At 41.2% G+C, this 22,797-nt stretch overlaps 1 protein-coding gene across 12 annotated transcripts in view; it reads right to left on the bottom strand.

Moving 5' to 3' along the window:
* The window catches only part of CADPS2 (calcium dependent secretion activator 2), a 318,188-nt gene that overhangs the window by 236,702 nt on the left and 58,689 nt on the right, over nucleotides 1–22,797 (bottom strand). For 11 of the 12 annotated variants that reach the window (XR_002434478.1, XM_021384806.1, XM_021384801.1 and 8 more), the window contains exon 2: nucleotides 18,693–18,806. Coding sequence is in view for 11 of the 12 variants with exons in the window: in XM_021384806.1 (XP_021240481.1) it covers nucleotides 18,693–18,806 (114 nt within the window). In the remaining variant the exon portion in view is untranslated. Of the gene's footprint in view, nucleotides 1–18,692; nucleotides 18,807–20,249; nucleotides 20,435–22,797 lie in introns of those variants that run through there. The other variant, XM_021384807.1, reaches the window with a different exon arrangement.

The raw sequence follows: 22,797 nt of genomic DNA, 5'->3' as shown, positions 1-22,797 counted from the left end.
CCATTATTAAAGCTTCTGTATATTCAAGACCCACTTTACCTTGTTTCACAATAATGCTTAGTCAGTTACTGTACTGATAAAGTACTAAAAAACCAGCAGTTTAAGCATAATGTGCACTTCCGAATCTCTGAAATGGAGTCTCCAACCATATTCAATCAGAATTACGTCTGTTACAGGATCACTGGTTTGTGTTTCTTAGAATATTTTAAAGGTGGATATATAAATCCATTTTAAAGAAATAACAAAGACTGAGCTAAAAAAAAAACAAAAACACCTCACTACGTCAAATCATAGAATAGCTTGTGTTGGAAGGGATCTCAAAGATCATCTAGTTCCAATCCCCTTGCCACAGACAGGGCTGTCAACCACTAGATTAAGCACTCGATCAGGCCGCCCAGGGCCCCACACAACCTGGCCTTGAACACCTCCAGGGATGGGCCATCAACAATTTCTCCAGCAGCCTGTGCCAGCACCTCACCATCCTCTCAGTGAAAAATTTCCCTGACATCTAATTTAAATCTCCCCTCTTGTAGTTTAAAACCATTTCCCCTTGCCTATCACTATCTACTATCTATATATACTTCCAATATATATAAATATTATCCTATTGATCCTGTGATTCCATTGATATACTGGTATATCAAAATAAAAGAATGCTGTACACTAAAGTTCTGAGCGTTTCCTCAAAGCAACAGCATATGAACATGCAGCAGATAGACGAGATCTCTCTGATACCTGCTCTCTGCAGAGAATGCTTCTAGTGCTGAAGGTAACAAATTAAATTCCATCTCAGAGGCTGTCAGCAGGCTGGCTACATCATTATTTTGACAGGAAAAGTGGACTTTTTTAAAAATCATCAATTCCTTTGTCATAGTCTGTTGTGTGGAAAGGGGAAGTTGTCTTCACTGAAAGCTGTTAACTTGCCCTCATTGCTGTTTACCCATACCTTTTCTGACAGTTTAACTGCATCAACTCAACAACATCTATGATAGTATAGGCTAGTAAGCAAATTAAGATATCTCCAAAAACAAAGTGTGCTGCATGCTTTATAAATAATATTTACTTAATCATTAGCCTCAGTAATTTTTATGAAATTGAGTAAAATGGGTTTTTTTTCCCTTCTCTAATCTAACAGTAATAAGAATTTCTGCTTACTGCTTACACTGAGCGCAACTTTCAGCCTCTGCAAGCTTCCATTTCCAGACTCCTCTGCCACTGTAAATTACTGTCATTACTACTTTAAAAAGCATTAGATCTGGGCTCATAAACTTGGAATACAACAACAGGGCTCATGTATTTTTTTCCTAAGTGCCTCATTGTTTGAGGCATGAAGTTATTCCAATCCCTTTAGCACATTTACTTACATATGTTTCGGATGTCCAGGACCACTTATTCAGATTTGTAACTGTTGAATTTGAACAAGTTTTGGAAACAGCCCTTGCCTTCTGTCTTCAGTTGAGGACAGGCAGACATACCTTCCCTTCCAATAGAGGAGATCATCTCTGAAGAATTATTGGGAAACCTAGAGCTGCCAGGAGTCTTCATATTTTAAAAGTTAGGAGAGAGGACTAAATGAAACTGTGCATCTTCAGCTTGAGAGCCATAAAACAATTCTGAGCTTGAAAACACCCACAGTAATCAATCAGACCCTGAAGTGATATACATAATTTACTCTTTTCAGAATTAATAGCAATACCAAAAGTAGCTGCATTTCACAATGAGTAAGAGTTAAAATATCTTCCCCTGAATTGCCTGGAAATTTCTCTGCGGCTCCTATTCAAAGGAGCCTTATTTTGTTTCAACAGGCTCTCTTAAAACAGCTGTGACAATTCTTACACGCATTTTTTCTCTCTTGCTGCCATTTTTTGGGGTAAGAAGTCTGACCCAGGCATCATCAGTCTGCTTGGTAACACTAACAGACAATTCAGTCTCTTCTTTCCAGACTCAGAGAAGCAGTTAGATGCCAGCCACACACTTGTTGGGTCAAGATGATCAGGCTGGCATGGCAGAAGGAGGGCAGCCTGTCTGCAGCTCTCAGACCCCTTTCATTGTGATATTACCAAGGAAAAAAAGGCCATGTGCTTGTTTTGACTTCATCCTCAAGATGTAAGCCCTATTCTTGTTTAATGATTGAAATGAGGCATCATTCCAGGAGAGAGCAGGACTTCTCAAGGAGACTCTGGGGTAACATCTCAGCACTTCTGTCAGAGGTACCCACAATAAGGACATTAACATCTATACGTATCTGGGTCAACAGTCACTGCCACGAGTCCTGCTGTGTTTTAAATTCACTACTCTAGCAGTGATAAATGCTCTACTCACATAAAAGTGATGACTTGTCTTCTAAATGAAGACGGACATCTTATTCATCTCTTTAGGGCCGTTGGTTGGTGTGGTCTTGGCTCTCCTGCCTTTCGGTCTTAGCTTCAAAATTCATCACTAGTGTCAACTAAGACCAGTATGACAGCAGTGTCAGGAGCTCTTCTGAAGTCAGAACAGTTTCTTAAGTTTCAGGTGAGAAGTTCTCAACAGTGGCACTGCACTGAGGAGGAAGCTGAAGGTAAAAGACAGGATTTGCAGCTACAGTGTAGATTTTGGTATTCTCTCAGATGACATATGCAAACAATGAGCTTTCTTGTATCTCATCTAAGACATTATTTATCAACAAAATAGGCTGGTATCAAATGAAAAAAAAAAACCAAAAAAAACATGTAGTTCTAATGATGAAGCCCTGGATTTGAAAATTCTTCAGACAGAACTATTTGATAGAGTAGTACTTGAATGTTTAAAAAAAAAAAAATCATACTGTCAGCTGAGCTACAGAATAAATTGAGCATGACTAATATGAAGAAGGTGTAAAGCTGCTGGTGTAGTTAATGCTGCACATCACACCCCGAGTGACAAAGGCGTATATGTCTGATTAGGTACAGATAGTTGTCTGAAGCTCATCTTTAATTTCAGTGTTATAGTCATGGAAATGTAGAATTAAAAACTGGCAAGCAGGGAGCCAGTCTACTCTTTTTGACCTTTCTCTGGAGGAAAGGAAAAATGAAGTTAAGAAGTGACTCACACATGCTCAAAGAAGTAGGGGGGAAAGTCATTCTTTACTTGTTCCTTCTTCATCAGTTCATCGGCAGCAGAGATCGACTCTCTGAAGCAGTACTCACTATGGTAAATCTCTTTCATGCTGAAAGATGAAAGCTTCAGCTTACTTCCCAGATGGGCTCAGTAGTCCAAGAGGAAAACAGAGCTAAAAGCATCACAGTGAGCTGCAGTAACCTGGTGGAACTGTGGGTTCCCAGCACACCTCAAGACACACGTACACTCTGGTTTCCAGCTGACTCCCCTGCCAGGACCAAGGCACAGAGGAGTCATCAACTCCATGCATACAGAGAAAACGAGGGAACTAAATGGAAAGCATCACTTCCTTTTGCTCCCTTGTTCAATTTTCTCAGTTGTATTTGCTGCACGTCTGAAGTACAGTCAGAAGATGAGTTGGAACAAGGCAACAAGGATCATTTACAATTAATCAATGATTACTGCTGCAACTCTCAGACCAAAACCTGTATTTCAAAAAGAACTTTATTTTCCAGCTGCACAAGTTACGCCAGTTACTGGGCCCCAAGGACCACCCTATTTGGTCTTTACACAGTTGAATATGACAGGTGTTAGGACAGGATGCCACTGCTCAGAAGCAAAAACCAGTTGGTGTTTTAGGATCACTTCTGCAGGTCCATAATTCCCTCTCAACATAAGCAGAGAAGAAATGGATGGATTGCAACTAAGAACAGCTCCAGTACGCTGTTACCAGTAATGGAAAGGGGACCAAGCAACAGAGGCCCCATGAGTCCCTGATGATTGAAATTGACATGAACATGTGAGGAAATTATAATGTGGGCCTCTCCTGCGTATGTATTTTTCATCCAACATCTCCTTTTGTTTGAGAATGGACACTGAATTCCTTCAGTTTGGCACAGTACTGCTGCTTGAGTATTATTAAGTTTTGTAAACTTGCAATTTTTCATTGTCTTTTTTTTTTTTTAATAGAGATTTGCAGAAGATTTGGCTGTGTGGTTTGTTTACAGTTTTCTGCTGACTTTTGCTGAGCTACCAAAAGCTCAAAAGCCTAATAAAGAGGTAACTTGCTTTCCATTAGAAAAAGACCAGATTTTAAAATTATAAAATTACTTCTTAATTAATGGCAAAAAGTAAAGGATATTTTCTAATTTGCACATGTTATCTTAAATAAGAAACAGCTGCACTACTGCCTTGGAAAGCAGTAAGGCGAAAGGGGTTCAAAACCACTCACGTTTTAGTTGTGCCACTGCTGATTACAACAGTGCAAGAACAGTACAGACAGTTAACTTTGCTTTGGTACATTTTGCTTGCATTTAATTTAGCTACTTATAGAGGAAATATTTCTGAAAACAATCACTCAGAGACAACCAGCAAAACAGAAAAAGGACGTTATTAGGACATTTGACTCTTGCAATTTGTCTACATATTCCTGCCACAGTGTTCTGGCCTGCCAAGATACAAACCAAGGAGAAGAACTATGAAAGAGCAAATAAACAAAAAACTGTAATTCTATATATAAACTGACAAGGACATACTTCTAGTGTTTACATTCAAAGGAAAATTAAAGAAGACTTACAGGTGAATGGACTCAGAACAGGGAGATACGTATATATATATGGTTCACAGAATCACAGAATTGTAGGGGTTGGAAGGGACCTCTAGCTATGATTGAGTCCAATCCCCCTGCAAAGCAGGCCCCCTACAGCAGGCTACACAGGTAGGTAGGACTGACCTGGAAGTCTTGGATGGGGAGCGAAACAAACCCCCCATGATACAGGAGGAAATGGTCAGAGACCTACTACTCCACCTGGATTGCCACAAGTCCATGGGGCCGGACAAGATCCACCCGAGAGTACTGAGGGAGCTGGCAGAAGAGATAGCCAAGCCACTTTCCATCATCTATCGGCGTTCCTGGTCAACTGGAGAGGTCCCAGAAGACTGGAAACTTGCCAATGTGACTCCCATCTACAAGAAAGGTCGTAAGGAGGATCTGGGGAACTACAGGCCTGTCAGCCTGACCTGACCACTGAGCATGAGCCAGCAGTGTGCCCAGGTGGCCAAGAAGGCCAATGGCATCCTGGCTTGTATCAGAAATAGTGTTGCCAGTAGGAGTAGGGAAGTCATTCTCCCTCTGTACTCAGCCCTAGTGAGGCCCCACCTCGAGTACTGTGTCCAGTTTTGGGCCCCTCACTGCAAAAAAGACATTGAGGCCCTGGAGCGTGTTCAGAGGAGGGCGACGAAGCTGGTGAGGGGTCTGGAGCACAGGCCTTATGAGGAGCAGCTGAGGGAGCTGGGATTGTTCAGTCTGGAGAAGAGGAGGCTCAGGGGAGACCTCATCGCTCTCTATAACTACCTGAAGGGAGGTTGTGGTGAGCTGGGGGTCGGCCTCTTCTCTCTTGTAACTAGTGACAGGACGAGGGGGAATGGCTTCAAGTTGTGCCAGGGGAGATTTAGGCTGGACATTAGGAAATACTACTTTTCTGGGGGAGTGGTCAGGCGCTGGAACGGGCTGCCCAGGGGGGTGGTTGAGTCACCGTCCCTAGAGTGTTCAAGAAACATTTAGATATAGCGTTGGGAGACATAGTTTAGTGGGGTTATGTTGGTGGTAGGTGGATGGTTGGACTGGGTGATCTTGTAGGTCTTTTCCAACCTAGCTCATTCTATGATTCTATGATTCTATGACTTGAATATCTCCAGAGAAGGACAATCCACAACCTCCCTGGGCAGCCTGTGCCAGTGCTCTGTCACCCTCACTGTGAAGAAGTTCCTCCACATATTGGTGTGGAACTTCCTATGCTCAAGTTTATGGCTGTTTCCCCTTGTCCTGTCCCCACAGACCACTGAAAAGAGGTTGGCCATGTCTCTTTGACTCCCATGCCTTAGATATTTATAAACATTAATAAGATTCACCTCTGAGTCTTCTTTTCTCTCACCCAGTTCGCTCAGCCTTTCCTCACACAGGAAAGGCTCCAAGCCCTTTATCATCTTTGTGGCCCTCTGTTGGACTCTCTCCAGAAGATCTCTGTCTTTTTTGTACTGGGGAGCCCAGAACTGGATACAGCACTCCAGGTGAGGCCTGAACAGGGCAGAGTAGAGGATGGGATCACCTCCCTTGACCTGCTGGCCATGCTCCTTTTAATGCACCCCAGGATCCCACTGGCCTTCTAGGCCACCAGGGCACACTGCTGGCTCATCACCAACCTGACATCCACCAGGACCCCCAGGACCTTCTCCTCATAGCTCCTCACCAGCAGGTCATGTCCCAGCCTGCACTGATACTTGTGGTTATGTGGTTATATGGTTAATTTTAAGCTAATCAGAAAGAAAGGTCTGAGATAATGTAGCATTTCCCTGAAGATGAAATCTGATCTCCTGTTAAAGTACTTAAACTCAGAAGGATCTGCTACACTGACATCTGCATAGAATCACAGAATCACCAAGGTTGGAAAAGAGCTCCAAGATCATCTAGTCCAACCATCCACCTACCACCAGCACTTGCCCACTAAACCATGTCTCTTAGTACAACATTGAAATGTTTCTTGAACACCTCCAGGGATGGTGAATCCACCACCTCCCTGGGCAGCCGGATCCAGTGCCTGACCACTCTTTCAGAGAGAAAATTTTTCCTAACGTCCAAACAGAATCTCTCCTGGCGCAACTTGAGGCCATTCCTCAAGTTTCATTCCCTCTAGTTTCATTGCTAATTATGTGGGAGAAAAAGGCCAACCCTCAACCCACCACAACCACACAATGAGCAGAATAACACATTATTCAGCGTGTGTATTCATCACAGTGAAACTGCAGGGACAAACACATACAAATAAAGGTTTTGCTGCTCTTACAGAAAAGCCTTTCCTAGTTCTAGGAAAGGTACTACAAGAACAGAAAATTGAAATGTAACAAAAGCATAACAATTTCATGCCAAGGAGACAATTTATTTTCTCATGCCTGGGCTGAGAATTGGCATGTGCACATTTCCAAACCAAGGGAAATCGCTGCAAGGTATGTAATGCTGACAAGTCCCATATACCCAACCACAACTCTACAGCTGGGAAATGCTGGCCTATGTGCATGCCACAAGTCAGCAAATGAACATTCGTTTTGCATTCATTACTGAGAAGATGAAGAAACAGAAAAAAGGAGCAAGAAATCATATGTATGACTATGATATGAATCTATCAGTATAGGTACAGAAGTGCGCATTCCACCTTTTCACTCCATTTCATTGTGGAGGAAGTAAAACAGGCAGCAGCACTGTCTTTACCATCTTGCCACATGTGCGAGTTTGCTGCATGGCGGCTCTGAGGTTGGAGCACACCTCCATGACAACATGATATGCTGGCAAGCACGAGGACATGGGCACGCACTTCAGAAGCTAATGGAGGTGTTACAGGCAGCCTAGATCAGTGTAGAGCTGCCCCAAGCACCTGCATCCAGTGAGGCTCCATGGCCCCTGTATCTATCCTGGCACTGTCACTTGTGCATCCTCATTCCTCTACATCAGCTTCAAATCCACATTGCTGCCAATCACTTGCTTTGATATCACTTGTGAGGAATTAAGCATATTAATTATTAAAGCATATTAACCAATAAAACAAACACATTAATCAATTAAACTAAATGGTACAATCAGAACTGCACCAGGATTTGAGGATGCATCTGGAAGCATCATGTGGAAACAGGAAAAGAGAAAGGTCCAAACAGGGACCATAATAAATGCCTGATGACAAGTTATTTATTACAGATCAAGAAAATGTTAATTTGCTCTGCATTTTTATTTTGCTAAGTAGGCACAAGATAGGCTTAATACAAAGAAAAACAGCAAGCTAAGCAATGAGCTTAAGTTAATAAAAAAAATAAACTAAGAAATCAGGGGAAATGGTTTGATGGCAGGGCCAAGTGGAAAGGAAACAAGTTTCCTTAACGAGGCAGTTACTGTTCACTAGCTGTGCTCTACACAGGTAATTATGAACTGGAACAGACCTGGTAATCTATTTCTTCCCACATGCTCCATTTAAGATAATGTTGTTTCTTGTTGAGTGAGAATCTTAGGCGGTTAACAACTTTATGGCTGGATTGAACTTCGAAGCATCCTTCTTGCTCTGAAGGGAGTAAAGCCTTTATGAGGCAATATAAAATAAAAAAAAGCTGTCTCTATGGCACTACAAGGCTTACTTCAGTAAATAAAAAGCTTAAGAATCTCATTTTCTCATTTGACTTTTCAGCAATACGCTATGGTGGGAAATGTAGATCAATCAAAATCTGAAAATAGTCACTAAGTAAATATTTACATCACTGTTTGTTTCTTGCCTTCACAGTTCTTGAGATGTAAGAGTTTGCTGCTTTCCTTTGTAATTAGTAACAGAACAGAAATTAAATGCAGTTGAGAGAGATCATTGTGATCAGTTCTCATTTACTGACTTGTAAATTTTAGCCATTCATTTCCTGACCTTTTTCATCCCTTTCTGCCTTGTTCCCTCTAGATTGGTTTACTCAGAGATTCTTAATTTGCCAATAAGAAGAAAATGCCACTTTTCCAAGACATTACTTCAAAGTTTAAGAGATTTTGGCAAGTCACACATCTATAAAGGTAAAGCTTTCTGTCACAAAGTAAAATGGTAACAGAGAGTTCTATCAAAACACCCAAATGACATTTGTTTTTTCCCCATCACCTAGAAATCTAAGAATAAATGAAATAATAATCAAAGTAAATCTGAGTCCTAAAAATTCCACACAATGATACGGGAAAACAGGAGGTTTTCTCCCTTATAATTTGTTTGCACATGGGTTGTTTGTTTTGCCTTTCTTAAGGTGAAGAAATATTTCAGCTACTAGTTGCTTATTATTCAGTAGAATAGTTAATTAGAAAAATATTATTATGGCAGCTTTCTACAGTGAAACTCATCAACACTTGAAACCCAAAGAAATTATATGAGAAAATTTCAGTGACGACAGAGTCGGGGAAAAGAGAAAGAGACACTGGTTGGACAGATTTGGCTGACAAGAGTCTGTAGGCATCCTGTCAAAATTTTAACTTATGTTGTATTCAGAGCCTTGGAGTGTACTACTGGCATTAAACTGCCTGCTTCCTTCTGGTCATGGAGAAAGGCAGCAAGTCAGAGAACACGCTGAATATCTGACTGCTGAAAAAAGTGTCTGGTTGTTCTCTGTTATTCTGGAGAGACCCTGAGATGTGCTCCAACTGGACCACACAACAGAGATGACGATACGAAGGCATAAAGGAAAGTTCATTGGTGTTAACGTAACTTCTTAATGAAATACTCTGCAGTAGTCTTTCCCCTGCCACAGGGCCTGAAGGGCCCATGCAGAGACCTGGTCTAATTTTTAAATATCACTGAGAAGGCAGAGGGAAAGATAACTTTAAAAGATTAAGAGTTGTCATCATTTGAATATCTAATGAAAGAAATAAAAATCCTTCAACATAATGATTTGCAAGTTAAAAAGAGAGAATATTTGATGTTACATTGTCACCTGTCTTATTAAATATCAGCCTAGCGGAAAAACCATTTGTTTTCAGTTCATAAAGCAGCAACAACAAAAATGTGTATAATCCATCTCAGTGCATCTTGCTGCTAAGTGCAAAACTGAAGCCTAGGTAAGTTTTTCTCCTTTGAGACACAGAAAAACAGCAGTAGGATTAAGACAAAAATAATTAAGCAATGGTGAGCAAATTCACTGTTGTGTAACAGTTTGAGCCATTCTTGGTGTTCTAACAGTTTTGTTCAGATTTTGTGTGTCTGTTAAACAAGTAAATAATGTCACAAGCCGCTCCCTATAGTAGAGATGTACCTCGCCCAACACTAATTACTTCTGGAGAGTTGAGTACACAAGATATTTCGTATTCCCCTTTGACAACAGCAGCCAAAAAACAAACAATAAGAATACTGTTACTGGGATATTTTCATTCCCATTCAATGAGCCATTTCTTCCTCTCTTCCTATCTGCACACACCACTTGCAGAGCTAAGATAGGTGCAATTAAAACACCAATCTCCCTCCCTCAACTACCTCATTTAGCAGTTTGCGATAAAGATCTGCTGTAATTACATTTGTAATGCTAATACGAAAACTGCACGACATCCTCAGTCAAATTATCAATGATTATCCACAAATACCAGTGGCCTAAAGAGATTGAAACAGACAGCTTCAACAGTCAATACTTATATTCTGTGCGGATACACAGCAAAATCCTTTGCTCCTCTGAAGCCATGTGCGTGGAAATGAAAATGGGATACTCATTCTTTAGAAAGACAAAGAAAGTAGTTAGTTGTAGTTGTTTGTAAAGCAAGAAACAAGAGGATTTCATTACTGATACACTTTCCACACACAAGCAACGTAACAGCAGGCCCTGAGGAGAGGCCACGCACCATAGAGCTGCAATCCTGCTAACTCTCTTTAGCCCAGAGTGGGCTAAATTATGTAAAGCAAGTTTGAATTCGTCATGCCTTATCTCCCCTTCACTTCTCTGAGGAGCGTAATTAGACTGCTAACACTGAAGCAATCTCCATTACACGCCAAATTGAGGCTGCTGATCCAAAACGTTGAAGGCATTCTTCAACAAAGTGCGTCACCTAGATAAACCTTCTTTGTTTCTCTCTCGGAGGTGGCCTACAAACATTTTACTAAAGCTCTTCAAAGAACTGCCCTAGAACAGACCTTTAAAATAACAGCCCCACACTAATGTTACACTGAAGTTTGTCAAAGTTTTAAGACAACTGGAAAGAAACAAGCAGTGCAAATGCTGATAAGTGCAACTGTAAACACATTTGTTGTTGAAAGGCTCCCTCACAAGGCAAAACACCACATCATCCTAGAGTTAGTGTAAGGAAACATACTGTGGAGACTGCTTCTGCAAATGAGACTGTAACAACCATAGCTCTCAAATTGTTCTAATGCTTACCTTTTTGAAAAGGATCTAAAGAAAGCCCACATCCCTCAGTATATCTAAATACGTATGCTAATTATGGCCTTTGAGAAAAAACAAATGAAAGCAGAAATCAGCTGAAATCCATTTAGCTTCTACAATTTTATCTTAATGTATTTAAATACATGTTTGATCTATTGATTCCATTATTTTGCCTTGCTAATACCAAAACAGAACATTATAACATTTAATCATTATCTATTTTGTGTGTACTGTGTTTTGATTCTAATGAATGCTTTTTAGTTCTTTTAGGGTTATCTTCATCAGGATCATACCTTTTGTTGCCTTGAATAAGAACTGTGTACCTAAAATAGCTGATATTAAAATCAAGCCATAAAAGCAGCCAAAACACCACTTAGTCCAGGAAGCTGCTATCTTGCTGCATTTTCACCACTGAGATACTTTTGTCCTTCCCTTCCTTGACATACCTATAAAAATCTTCAGAACATTTTATTCCATAATTATGAGCAGAAATGGCATCACTGCTTCGCTCCTGCCTTTATAAAAATACTCATTTTTATTCCAGACTAACTCAACATCCAAATGTTGAAATAAGAATTTTAAAAAGCTCCAAAACACAATTCATCCTTTTCTAAGGATAAGTGCAAAGAATGATGATTTTGTGACTGTACCACATGCTTCTATTACTGGCCAAACAACCACTCTGCATTAAGGGAAGAAAGCTATTTTCATGTTTCCTGTAAAAGTCCACATAGTTTTGATCAAAATAAAGAGTCAGTGACTCTATCACAGGTATATCTGCACTGGTAGACATTGATAATAATAATTACACATAATTTTCATTCACTTCCTGTCTCTACAGATTGTACAAACTCCTTAACAGCCCAATTACTCATGCTCAAGGTTGAAGTTAGCCACCATGACTTTGTATGGTGACCACATCAACCGCTGCTAGGTCCCACATGGAGTGTCCTTTCTGAAGAGCAGGAAGGTGCTTTTTGCCTCCAGCAGCCATGTTCACCTCTTGCAGACCGCAAAGGCCTCTGCTCACCCTTCAGGATTTTGAACCAGAGGATAAAGGTTTTTGAAGGACTCTTGCTCTACCTACTGCAGAAGCTGAAAGGTATCACTCAACCCCTCTCCTGTGGAGAGTGAATGAAACAGTTTATCTTCTTAGGAAGTTGCAGATTTGGAACTTCTGTTGTTGGTGATCTTGGACGCTTTTCTACTTTTAGGTCACTTTTTTTTAAAAAAAACTATCCCAAGCCCCCTTCAGGGGATACAAACCCAGTAGCTGAGATCACACACCAATCTCCTGTCTCATGGATCTCTATTGGCCACACTTCAGTTCTTTCCTATTGTCAGACTGCAGCAGGCAAGAGTTTAATTTGCCAAGGACTTCAACGCCTGAGTTGAAATAGAAAGTTAAATACAATCTCCGTATCTCAGGCTAATATGTACAGTCAAACTAGGTCTGATTTTAAACTCTGAAAAATTCTCAGTGCCAACTGCTACAGATCCTGCATTTAACATTCAGATTTAACCAGCATGCAGTAATTATGACTTAGAACCACGTACTTAAAATGAAGCAAAAAAAACCCCAAAAAAACAGGAAAAACACCAGTACATACAGCTTTGTGCAGCTGCACAGTGCTTTAAGCAGAGAACTGATAACCTCAGAGCATGCAATCATTATAATATTGAAAAAGTTCTCATTATTTCAAATACTCATCACAGTGCTCTGCAACTACATTGTTCATACCTAAGATTGCATATGCTCAAGACTGAAGAATCAGTACCGTAAGTTTAATGGGTATGTATTCATTTTAGGCTAAGTCTTAGGTTGTGAACGAACCTCTTAGGGCTCTTCAAAAGCATTTTCCAATCTCCATGAAAGAACATACAAGAATATGAAAGAGTATATGTGTATATATATATGTGTGTGTGTGTGTGTATACACATGTAGAACAAACAAGGTTGAAATATACAAAGAAACACTTTATTTCATAAATTCCTCTGTCAATTTTACACTTAGCAGTGTGTCCAATATAATTACTCATAATCAATTGCCATATGACTGAATTTTTCTCTTTATCCAGAAAGCATCGCCAACATCTGATGTTCTGCAGATTAGAATCTGGCTTAATATCTGCAATGGAATTTTCCACAAAAAAAAAGCCACGAACAACTCGTTAATTTTGAATGATCACAGAAACACAACTGTAAACATTTATTTATCTTTTCTAAAAAAGAGGAGAAGAGAAAATATCTAAATGATATGTATATACAAGGAAACCACACTATATTTCAGAGACTTAAGAAAATGTGGTGTGGGACTACGGGAGAGGAATTGCACAGAACAGGAAAATAACCATTTTTAGAGGATCAAAGAATAATTGACGCAACTTTTCCTATAAATTGTTTTCCTTTTTGAATTTTACAATAAATGGAAAATAATTCCAAGACATTAATAGAAAGTCTTAAAAACCTTAGCAAAATTAGAAAAGACATAACAATGACCAGTGTCAACCTTCACAAGTATTCCTGACATAGGAGTATGACACTTCCAACACAATCTTGACTCTCTTACAACACAGTGAAATTGATATTGATAATAAATAAACTCTTTCAGCAACTATTTCTAGAAATAAATCAAAAACTGATCTACAATAAATTCCTAAATCCTAGAAACTTAGATTTAGATTCTAAAAGAGGAAAAATTCTGAGCAAAATCAGTAATTATAAACAGTTGTAATGACTTCAAACAGTTGAAACTAACAATACAAGATTTATGTCATATACTCAAATGAAACCTTCTCTTTCACATTCAAAGGTAAATAATTGGGCGCGGAAAACCACCTGCAGTAACGACATCAGCCTGGCTAGTAATAAGTCTCAAACCATGATTATTGCATAAGATTAAAGGGAAATTAATCATTTTCAGAGTAAAATAATTACTGTGCAGACCACGTATTTGTTTCCCCTCAAGTCAGATAAAATTAAACTAACTCAGCGGCTAAAGTATAAGGAAATTAACACTAAAGCTGATAAGCAAGATGTCCCACATTCAAACTACTAAATAAGCGTGTCCAAACAGGAGATGTGCTGGACCACATGTGGAAGACATACCCATGAGGAAGCATCAGAATACAGAATCAGCTGAACTGGATAATAAAGCAAACGAAAAGGGCACAAAAGATAAATAAATGATAATAAGAATATGTGGTCTCCTGGGCTGCAAGCACACGCTACTGGCTCATGTCGAGCTTCTCAACCACCAGGACCCCAAAGTCCTCCGCAGAGCTGCTCTCAAGATCTTCCCCCAGTTTGTATAAATACCTGGGATTGCCCCGGCCCAAGTGCAACACCTTGCACTTGGCATTGTTGAACCTCATTAGGTTCACATGGGACAACTTCTCCAGCCTGTCCAGGTCCCTCTGGATAGCTTACCTTCCTTCTAATGTATCGACTGCACTGCTCAGCTTAGTGTCATCTGCAAACTTGCTGAGGGTGCACTCAATGCCATTGTCTATGTCATTGATGAAGATGTTGAAGAGCATCGTTCCCAAGACCAACCTCTGAGAGACACCACTTGTGACCGGCCTCCACCCTGACATGGAACCACTGATCACAACCCTTTGGCTGAGACCAGCCAATCAGTTCTTAATCCATCAAAAAGTCCGTTCTTCATATCCATACCTCTCCAATTTAGAGAGAAGGATGTGGTGAGGGACCATGTCAAAGGTTTTGCACAAGTCCAAGAAGATAACATCTGTCACCCTTCCCCTGTCCACTGATGGCATCACTCCATCATAGAAGGCCACCAGATTGGTCAGGCAAGATCTGCCCTTAGTGAAGCCATGCTGGCTGTCTTGGATCACCTCTTCATCTCGTATGTGCCTTAACATGTCTTCTAGGAGGACCTGCTCCATGATCTTCCCAGGCACAGAGGTGAGGCTCACCGGCCTGTAGTTCCCCAGGTCTTCCTTTCTACCTTTCTTAAAAATGGGATAAATGTTTCCCTTTTTTCCAGTCACCAAGGACTTCACTGAACAGCCATAATTTTTCAAATATGATAGAAAGCGGCTCCGCAACCACATCAGCCATCTCTCTCAGAACCCTGGGATGGATACCATCTGGCCCAATGGACTTATATACATTCAATTGCATGAGGAGGTCTCAGACTTGTTCCACTGTTACAGTGGGATGGACTCCACTCCCCACACCCTCACGTAGGGGTTCAGGGTCCTGACAGACGTGGGAAGCCTGACCACCGGTCAGCAGAGCACTCACTGAGTACCTCAGCTTTTTCTATGTCTGAGGAAGCCAGCTCTCCATCCTCATTTATCAGAGGGGAACACTCTCCTTGACCTCTTGCCTATGTACCTGTAGAACCCCTTCTTGTTGTTTTTCACATCCCTTGCCAAGTTCATCTCCATCTGTGCCTTGGCTTTCCTAATCCTATCTCTACAAACGTGGACAACAGCCTTGTATTCCTCCCAGGCCACACAACCCTGCTTCCACTTCACATACATTTCCCTCTTTTCCCTCAGTTTAAGCTGCAGGTCCTTGCACAACCACGTCAGTTGCCTGCGTCCCCCGCTCAACTTCTGCTGGGGGATGGAGAGCCATTGCACTCTCAGGAGGGTGTCCTTAAAGAGCTGCCAGCTCTGTTCTGTACCCATGCCCTTAAGGACAGTTTCCTAGGGGATCTCATCCAGGAATTCCCTGAGCAGCCCGAAGTTTGGTCTCCTGAAGCTCAGGGTCCTGACTCTGCTTTTTACCCTGCCTGCATTCTTCAAGATCACAAACTCCACCAGGGCATGATCACTACAGCCCAGGCTCGCTCCAATCTTAACCCCTCTAATGCTCTCCTCTGCATTGGTGAGCACCAGGTCCACTAGGGCTTCACCTCAGGTCGGTCCATCTAATACCTGGACTAGGAAGTTATCCTCCACAGACTCCAGGAATCTCCTGGATTGTCTGCCACCCACCATGCAGCTATCCCAGCAGATAGCCAGGTGGTTGAAATCCCCCATCAGGACAAGAGCCTGCAAGTGTGACACTTCCTGCAGCTGAAGCAAGAAGGCCTCATCAACAGGATCTCCCTGACGAGGTGGCCTGTAGCAGACCCCAACCACTAGATCTCCTTTACTGGACCGATCCTTGATTTTAACCCATAAGCTCTCAACCTGATCATGGCTGTTACTCAGACACAGTTCTTCACAATCTATCCACTTCCTAACATAGACGGCAACTCCACCCCTCCTACCCTGTCTCTCCCTTCTGAAAAGTCTGTAGCCCTCAATCAGAGTACTCCAATCATGGGATTCATCCCACCATGTTTCTGTGATAGCAATTAGGTCATACTTTCCCAATTGTGCCACAGTTTCTAACTCCTGTTTATTTCCCATGCTGCGTGCATTGGCATAGAGGCACTTTGTGGCCCTTCTACTCAGTCATCTCCCATCTGCCATCAGCATTCCCCCTTTCTCAAGGCTGCATCCCAAGCCATAGTACCCAAAGCCCTGAGTGCGACACCATTCGCAAAGCCATTCATTCAGCATATCCGTCCTCCTCCTTTTGTCCAGATCCCAGTCACCAACTGAGAGAACAGAGGAGAACACTACTTGCACTCCCAATCCCTTCAGCAGTCTTCCTAGAGCCCTAAAGTCCCTTTTGATCACCTGAGAATGTCTTTTGCCTACCTCTTCATTTCCAAAGTGGAAAACTAGTAAAGGATAGTGATCAGAGGGCTTAACCAGGCAAGTGATGTTCTAGCAACATCTCTCACCCAGGCTCCAGGCAGGCAACATGCCTCCCTGTGGGACGGGTCCGAGTGGCATATCGGCCCCTCGGTTCCCCTCAGAAGGGAGTCCCCTATGATGACAGCCCTTCTTTTTTTTCTGATTGTCATTGTAGCAATACGGGGAGCAGTCTGACTGGCCCCAGGCAACCTCTCCTGCATGGATGGACCTTAACCCACATCCACATCCCCCTGTCCCTCCAGTTCCAGAGCCTCATACCTGTTATGTAAGGACACCTGGGAAGGTGGGACAGGCTGAGAGGCAGTCCGCTTGCTGCCCCAAACAGGGACTTGTTTCCATCCCTTGCTGTCTCTGAGGTTACCCCCTCCCATCTGACTGTGAGAGGGTAGATGATCCCTCACTGCTTGCAGAGCATCTCCCCCGTGCCCTTCCCGTAGGGATGGCAGAGTGCGACTCCACCAGTCAATCTCCCTCTCACAGTCCCGGATGCTCCTCAACATTTCTACTTCCTCCTTTAGCTCTGCCACCAGGCTGAGCAGATCATTCACCTGCTCACACCACGCACAGGTGGTATCCCTTCTGTCCTGTAGCAGTGACAAGGCCAGGCATTCTCTGCAGCCTGAGACCTGAGCTGCAGCATGGACATACATGCTTTCAGTCTGAGTTGCCACGTTCCTTTTAGCAACAGCTCGCTGCTGCGTGGAGACCATGGCTGCACCTGGGTGTGTCGAGAGAGCAATGACCTGCTAACCATCTTCCACACTGCTCTTCTTCCCAGTCTTAACTTCTGCATCAGTTATAGAGAAAAAAGGATTATCTTCTAAAGATTCCTACATTGTTCTTGCACTCCTACATACAACCTCATGAACCTTCATATTTTCATGTTTCACCCGCAGACTTGTAACCCGGTCATTCCCATCTATTCACAAGTGCACTTACAATATTTCACTTCTTCCACCTGCCACAGTAGTGGTCAGCCTACAACTTGGAGAAACCCATGCTGAATTCTCACACTTCTGTGTGACAGAGAGCCCTTCTGACCCTTCTTACCTCTTCTTTTTCTGTGCAACATAATTTCATGTAGGTAAAGGCAAGCTAGAACACCAGTTATAAATTTTTATCTCTGAAGAAAAGTTTCAGTTGATAGCAAAGAATAGCTGACAGAGAATGAGGATGAATAGTATATTAAAAATTAAAACTAAGACATTTGAAAAAGATGTGGTAGAGTGAAATAGGGACGAAGACTCTTCAACAAATGCAAGTTTAACATGCAGCCCTTGTGATTCATTGAACAAGTTTAAGCTGCATTAGAAATGAATTCACAGTACCCTTTGCTAACAGTAGGACATAAATTCTCTAATCACGTGCTGCTGATGTTACAGAACCTATGCCTTGTGCAATTAAAAGTACATCTAAAGATCTGCACTGATGCAGGCAGTCACAGAACATCCCCGGGAAGCTACAGCAGAAGGAGAGAGCTGGCCCAGTCACGCGGAAAGCTTTGCTGCTTTGGGAGGAGAACAGGCAGCTCCTCTCCAAGAATCCTGCACAGTAACTAGAAATCAGAGGACACATTTCTCAAGATGCTAACTTACAACTGAATCTCTGATTAAAAGAGGTAACTTCGACATATGGAGATAAAAGTAGCAGCGCTGAGTTGTGTCAAATGCTGCCAGAAAGATTTTTAGCACCAGGAGTTTTCTGTTTTGTCTTTTTTTTCCTCCTTGTTCAAAACAAGTGGATATTTCCATTTCAGTTTATCTCCTGAGCCGACACAGTGGATTTCCACTTATAAAATCACAAAGCTGGAGTAGGAAGCTGTTTCTAGAATGTGTGCAAGCTCACAGCTTACAAAACTTAAAATTCCTTTTCTTACACCTCCATTAAAAGAGATCCTATGAACTTCTTAAACAATAGAGAAAAACAAAGCATACATCTTACCTCATAGTAACTTCGCACAGCATTACAGAATGCTTCATCTGCTACGATTTGTGTCTCCCCATTCAGAAAGGCCTGGAAACGTTCTTTCAGTGTCTGTAGCTGCTGCTTATTGAGCTATGGACAAAAGAGAGGAGAAGAATGATTACACATTGAGTCAGTCTCAAAATAAGAGCAGCAGCATTATAGTCGCTTCCATTTGTTGGAGTGATCTCAGCACTACCACCTTCATGTTTAAACAAGTATGCTCACTGAAGAAAATTGACTAAACGTGCTCACTCTGCAGTATGCAGACTTTTGGCCATTGATGCTACACCGTCACGAAGCAGGTCAGACAAATAACCTGAGAATAGCAGCCATGAGTCTCCCAGACAGACACTGAATTTCTTTCGCTGGATTTCACATCAAAGCTGAGTGCATTTGAAAGCAGATTCTTAATGGAAAACGTTACATGACTAAGCCTTGCAAACAACCTATTTTATTAGAGTTTAGTGTTATGGGAAAAATCAAAATCTGAGAGTTCTCCAGGGAGCCAGATAGGCCTTTTACAAGGCTTATATCAACTCATGAAGTGTTCAGAAAGATATTTCTCTTCTCATCAAATTCATGTGAAGTGAAAATGTCATGCCAAACGGGACTCGTACTAACATAAACTAATGAAACCAGGTAACAATTAAAGCTAGTTTCTTTGCTTTCCCAGAATTTGAAAATTTATGTAAAGCCTTTGCTTCAGTATTTCTGAACTTTAACATTACAAAAACTCAAGCATAACTGGCAGAAAAGCTTTTTCATCTTTCCTGTATTTTGCCAAGTTAAAAATAAACAAATGCATAGCCAGATTATTTTTTTTTTTCTGAGAGCAGAAAGTTCTATCTGTAATGGCTAGCCTGCAACAAATAGCATTACTTCAACAGCATCGCTGATTCTTACAACAGAACTTTTTGGTGCCTGCAGTATGTACGGTGATTTTGTGATTTCAGATATCTAGTCCAGACACTTTGAAGCCATTTAAGATACAACACTGTTAAGGGATTAATGAAATTACAGCTATCCTCCTAATGCTCCTACCTTGGACAACCTCTACATCCTCCATATCAAAGGATTTTCATCTTACATCAAGCTTTCCAGGTCATGCATTTCTACATGAAAATTGTCTCCAAATTAAATGCAAAAGCTGTTCTATTTTCACAGAAAACGATCATATAGATATCATCTAAATGATGCGAGGAATCCTCTGAAAAATGGTGAAATGTAGGCAGTGCAATGCAAAGCCAAAAATGGTGCCTTTGAAAGAATCTGAATATTAGAAATAGATAGTTCTGTTCACCATCTTAGCAAAATGATTAGCAGTACAGAATAAGCCCCAGGAAATTTCCACACAAGAAAAGGCCTCCTCTTGAGATAAGCAAACGTCAGCAGAGGCTACTGTAGCTTGGAAGAGTTCCTCTCAAGAGCAGCAGGCCAGCACTGACAGCCTGCCAGTGTGCACAACTGCTACCAAAAATCAATGCCAGAGAATGACAGGTTTTGTGTCTGCATGTAAACAAAAAAGGCACCTACCCACTCATCTGACATATCCATTGCTTGCACAGAATCTGCACCACAAAGGTTAACAGCTGTAGTGGAAATCAAACTTTACTCCCAGGTATGCAGTTTCCTTTTATTCAATTCCCCTTGTTCTTCTCTTATCTTCTAAAGACTAGACAAGCTGAGCTATCAGCAAACACGAATCATTAAGGATGTTTGGAGCTCTGTGTTCAAAGGTAAACACACACTTGTGTTCACAGGGGACCTGAGAAGAGCAGACCTTCCTACTGATGACGTGCCCCGCAGAGCACGCACCTCCTCCGTCCTGCAGAACATCCACCGCCTTGCCGCCAGAGCACGCGGGCTTCCTGCCAAGGCAATTACGGAAATGTGTTTTCATGCTCGCAGACTTCATTCTTTAGGTGATTTGCTTGTCCATTACCCACATATCAAACAAAAATATTAGGAATAAGGCAACGAAATATAAATTTAATTCTGGCTTTCTCATTTCTAACCATCATAGTTCAGCAAACTGAAATGCCTTTAAAATATTTATATATGGCTTTCATATTCATTACTTCAGGTAGTGAGTAATTCTAAGAGTTGAGTGGCATTTGAGAATTATTTTATGTTTCTTAAATTACTGATGACATAGCGTGAAATCTGAATAGTAAGGAATAAAGCTCTTCTGCAAAACTAAGTTTTGCATCTTTTCATATTTTCCCACTGTATTCTGCACAAAGAATAATCTGCAGCACGTTTTACAGGTCCCAAATACTGTCATATGTAGAGATGCCAGGACAGAATAAGTTATCATAGCCCACTGTAGCCTATTGACCCTCTGTTTTTATATTTGACAGAACATTGACCGCACAGTGAATTATCACTTTTTTGTTGGCATTGGTGATCATTTTTAATGCATTCATAAGCACAATTCAATCAGCAGCCAAATGTCTCTAGAACACATAAACTAACAGCAGAAGTAATAGATTAAATGCAGGCAGAAAGAGAAATCTAATTGAGAATCACATAATAGCATATGGAGAATAACAAGTGTCTGCAGAGGGCATCTCAACCAATGGACACTACCAAGCAGCTCGACCACCCCATGTCTGAGTTACTCTGAAGTCACAGGAATCATATAATAGCTTAGGCTGGAGGGGATCTTGAAGACCATCTAGTTCTAACCTCCCTGCCATGTGCAGGTTGCCACCCACCAGTCAGGTTGCCCAGTGGCCCATCCAACCTGGCCTTGAACACCTCCAAGGATGGGGTATCCACAGCTTCTCTGGGCAGCCTGCGCCAGCATTTCGCGATCCTATTTTGTTGCCCATTTGGTCAACAACAGATAAGAGATAAGGACAACAAGGACACCACACATAACTAGGATTCCATCAGAAGCGCTTAAACATAAGGACAGTAATTCTGGCCAGTATTTTCTCTTATAAGAGCTCACATAAAGTCCATATAGCATCCTTCTACTCTAAAACTTCTCTGTACCTGCGCCCTCTCCTCTGTACAAGATACACACATAGCAGACTTTTGCATTCTGCCCCTCACAAGTACTTCTCTACATCTTACTCACAGTGCCTTCCTGCCCACATTTTGATACTAATAGAAACAACCACGAACAGCAAAATTTAAAAAATTATTTTAACATTACCACATCCCCCCAAACATAAAACTGAATTCAGACGATCACCTGAAGCATGGAGTGAAGCCTCACTAATTCTGTCACATCCTATCAACCCGTTTCAGTTTTGTATGCCCTATTTGGATTTTTCTTTCTCAGTGATATGAAATCTATTGTCATAACTCTGTTTGATACTTCATAAATAGGTACTGCTACTGCACGGGAGAATGTATAACTAAATTCCAGCAACTCAGAATCAGGTTTGATTGCATTCTGTAGAATGACTGAAGGTAAATAAAGTCAACTTTAAGGGAAAAAATGATTATCCAACCTAAAATTTGCTTTTTCTTTATTGCAGTCATGCAACAGAAAAAATAATTATATTCCCCTCCATCCAACGTGCTTTTTGCAAAAGCGTACTTTTATTTTTTTACTTCACACATCTGATAAGCATAGGAGAGCATCAAAGAAAAATTATGTAAAAGATAGAACAAACTTCTCAGAACTATTTAATTAAGAGTATTTTTTATTCAAGTTGAAGGAACAGTTTCACTTTTCATAATGTACAGAGCAATGCAAAGGTATCAGAACAGTCTCATGCAATTAAATATTAAAAAATTCTCACCTTGCATTTAACACCTCAATGATGTGTTATATATCCCCAGCATATTGCTCTTAGAGCATTATCTTAAAGATTTGTTTTAAATGCTTTATTCCTTCTAATGTGAAACTGGAGTATGAAAAACTAGAGGCATTCCTGTTTCATCTCCACTTCCACCTTTAACAAATTCAATAAATGGAACTTACAAATGTGGAGTTTAATTCTATTTTTATAAGATGTTGTATTTCAAACATCAAGCAGTTCAGGGAATTGTTCCAGCGTAACATGTTTTACTTTAAATAATAAACACCAATATTTTAAAGGAAAACTCAAGCATCTATGGATTT

The sequence above is a fragment of the Numida meleagris genome, chromosome 1, assembly GCF_002078875.1.
Source record: "Numida meleagris isolate 19003 breed g44 Domestic line chromosome 1, NumMel1.0, whole genome shotgun sequence".
Taxonomy (NCBI): Eukaryota; Metazoa; Chordata; class Aves; order Galliformes; family Numididae; genus Numida; species Numida meleagris.
The sequence above is the reverse complement of the archived record's forward strand: the minus strand, read 5'-3'. Positions and strand labels throughout refer to the sequence as shown.